This window comes from Vombatus ursinus, unplaced genomic scaffold (genome assembly GCF_900497805.2).
Source record: "Vombatus ursinus unplaced genomic scaffold, bare-nosed wombat genome assembly UNPS02014900.1, whole genome shotgun sequence".
NCBI lineage: Eukaryota > Metazoa > Chordata > Mammalia > Diprotodontia > Vombatidae > Vombatus > Vombatus ursinus.
In genome coordinates, this window is record NW_020954678.1 from 54,224 (window position 1) to 57,195 (window position 2,972).

General features: G+C 50.1%; 1 protein-coding gene across 1 annotated transcript in view; it reads right to left on the reverse strand.

Annotated features, from left to right (window-relative positions):
* Positions 1 to 243: 243 nt before the first annotated feature.
* LOC114028925 (carbohydrate sulfotransferase 4-like) overlaps positions 244 to 2,972 on the reverse strand; it is a 7,487-nt gene continuing 4,758 nt past the window's right edge. The window contains exon 3 of the mRNA XM_027843260.1: positions 244 to 1,905. Coding sequence (XP_027699061.1) covers positions 737 to 1,882 — 1,146 coding nt within the window. The 5' untranslated portion in view covers positions 1,883 to 1,905 and the 3' untranslated portion in view covers positions 244 to 736. The remainder of the gene's footprint in view (positions 1,906 to 2,972) is intronic.

Genomic DNA, 2,972 nt, shown 5'->3' on the forward strand with positions numbered 1-2,972 from the left:
GATTTTCATCTCATAATCTTGAGGCACAGTGGGTAGAAAAAACATACTACTGGGGCCTTAGGCTGAGAGCACTAGGGAATCACCCCAATTTTTCAGGAGGGCCCTCTAGAACCCTGAGCAGGGAATACACCCCTTTTTTTGTTTTCTTGGTGAGGCAATTGGGGTTAAGTGACTTGCCCAGGGTCACCCAGTGAGGACGTAGTAAGCGTCAAGTGTCTGAGGCTGGATTTGAACTCAGATTCTCCTGACTCCAAGGTGGAAACTCTATCCACTGTGCCACCTAGCTGCCCCTAGGGAATATACTATGGCTGTGGATCCTGAAACTCATCTGTGAGAATAGAAGTTGGGATAAAGATCATCAGAGCTCATATGAGCTATACACCCACATATACTATGTCTATATATATATATCTATGTATGTACCTGCAAAGTAGATACAAGGCACCCTTAGAGAGGAAGGAAGGCCCTCCTTCACAAAGGGATGCTTGACCTCTTTTTAGGACCCCCAGGGATGTTCAGAGGCCAATATAAAAAGGGAGGCATTCCATGCAAGGGGGACAGCCAATGCCAAGGCATAGAGTCAGGAAGCAGAGTGTCCTTTGGCCACACATGGTCACATACAACAGCATGTTCACATGCATACCCATAGAGAAACATAGTTAGACCCAAAAGCATTCAGCTGACCACAGCCATTGTACAAAACCAGACCCTCACTCAACTCATTGGTTGCCAAGCTTTAGGGGATCTCAGGAGTAGATAGAAGATTCACTGATGAATTTCTCTGGTCTTTCTCAGACAATACAGGAAGGTAGCCCATCAGGTTCATGGTATCTTTACAAACTTTCTGTAACTGGACTACCTGGTTATGTGGTAAGGACCAACGCCAGGCCTGGGAGACACTTTGAGCATTCCTGGAGTCTGTGTCAAAGGCACTCCTTCCCATGCCCTTCCCCTGTGTGATGTTATGCACCCAGATTTGGAGATGAGGCGGGAAAGGTAACCCTGCAAATTCATATAGTTTGGAAGTTTGGGTCAGTGGGTCCTGCACCAAGTCCTCATAGCGTATTAGCAGGTAGCGTTCTCGTTGGGAGTCTGGTAACAACTGTGCCGCCTTATAGATCTCCTGTTGGCTTTGGCAGATAGCTTGCATCAAGTGATAGGACTGGTCCTCCTTCTTTATTTTATTCCGTTGGTTCCCCATGACAATATGGCTGTCCTGCATCAGGTCCTGTTCTGTGTTTTGTCTAGAGCGGAACACAGCCCGGGGGTCTCGCACAAGGTGAATGATGTGCAGGTTGAGGGAGGGGTCAGTCAGCAGTGGCTGGAGGGTCAACAGGTTGAAGAAGCGTACCTCTTTGAGCACCACGTGACTGTAGGACTTACAGGCTTCTTCTACCATGGTGAAGGGCTGCTTGCCACATAGGATCCCACAGTCAGCCCGGGGGATGATGGCCTCCCTATGAAAGAGATGGCATGCGGGTGGGGAGCACAGAGCCCTACTACTATCCCACATGAAGAGGCTGGACTGTTTCCTTGGACCCTGGGCCATGTAAGCATCAAAAACAGTCATGTCACAGAGGAAGACTGAACGAATCAGGTCTCGCACGGCCATCTGCAACTGCCCAGCACTGCCAGAGGAGAGGGTCGCCCACACATGCTTGGCTGGCTCCATCAGGTAAAAGACATCTGGGTGCTGGCTGAAGAGCTGGCCCACAAAGGAGGAGCCAGAGCGCCACGAGGACAAGATCAACACATGTGTAGGGCTTGACTTCTCTGCTACACCAGGACACTGACTGGGGCTGTACAACTGCTGGAAAAAGAGGAAACCTAGAGATGGGAGCACCAGGAGGACTAATAGCCTTGTTTTGTTTACCCAAAACATTGTGCAGGAAGCAAGCAGGCAACCTGTTGGGACAAGAAAAATGGACTGTATGAGACTGCTGGGCATCCATGCGCTGGCACATCTCCCTTCCAGCCAACCAACCCTAACCTACCTGCTACCAACTCCTACTTTGCCATAGCTCCGCCCAACAATGCCTGAACACATTTCTCCCTCACCACCCTTCCCCCATCACCTCCTATCTCCTATGAGATGTGAAGAAGTCCTGGGGCTCAGTCCCTTTGATCTCATCACTTAAACTCATACAGAGAAGTGAATCCTAACCCCATTTTCCACTCAAATTCTTGATCACTGCTATAACCAAGCACTATGTGAAGTGCTAAAGATACAAAGAAAGGCAAAAATGAAAAAATCCCTGCTCTCGAGGAGCCCAGAGTCTCATGGGGAAGATAACATGCTAATCAATATGTACAAACAAGATAGTACAGGATCAACTGGGGATAGGGAGAGGATTCTGGGAAGATGGTGGAGTAGGTCAGAAAAGTTCCAGGCTCACCAAATTTCCTCCACAAACAAGGCACAGCATCACCTCAAAGTGAACATAGAGTGGCAAAAATAAGCAAAAGTCAAGAGAAGGAAGATGCCACCCTATGACAGCTTGAGGGGACCTCAGGAAAGACTGGACCTCCAAGGGTGGAGGTTTGGCCTGACTGAAGTGCAGACAACTCCACTGAAACTCAGCCTCAGGAAATTTCTCCTCACAGTGTGGAGGATGGACAGCTGAGTAGGGGAAGGATCCTCCACTGTCTCAGGATGCCAGGCATAGCTGTGCTGACCAGACACAGTCCCAGGATCGGCTGTGAGTAGAAGGAGCTAGCACACTCCCAATGAGTGCAGTGCTAGCAGGGTTAGAGGGGTGTCCAGCTGGCTGTGGGCCCTTCCAGGAAAGTGGAGTCCCTGGTTTCCATTCCAGGGTAGAGAGGGGAGCTGAGGTTTGCAGCTGTGGGAAGGGCCACAGGCAGTAAGAGTGTTTATGGGGCATCATGGCAGGGGCCCTGGCCATGGCTCAGAGGTGGAGAGAACTGCCTGAGGTGTGGGTAATGGTGCCCCAGGCTTCAGGTCCCTCTTACTG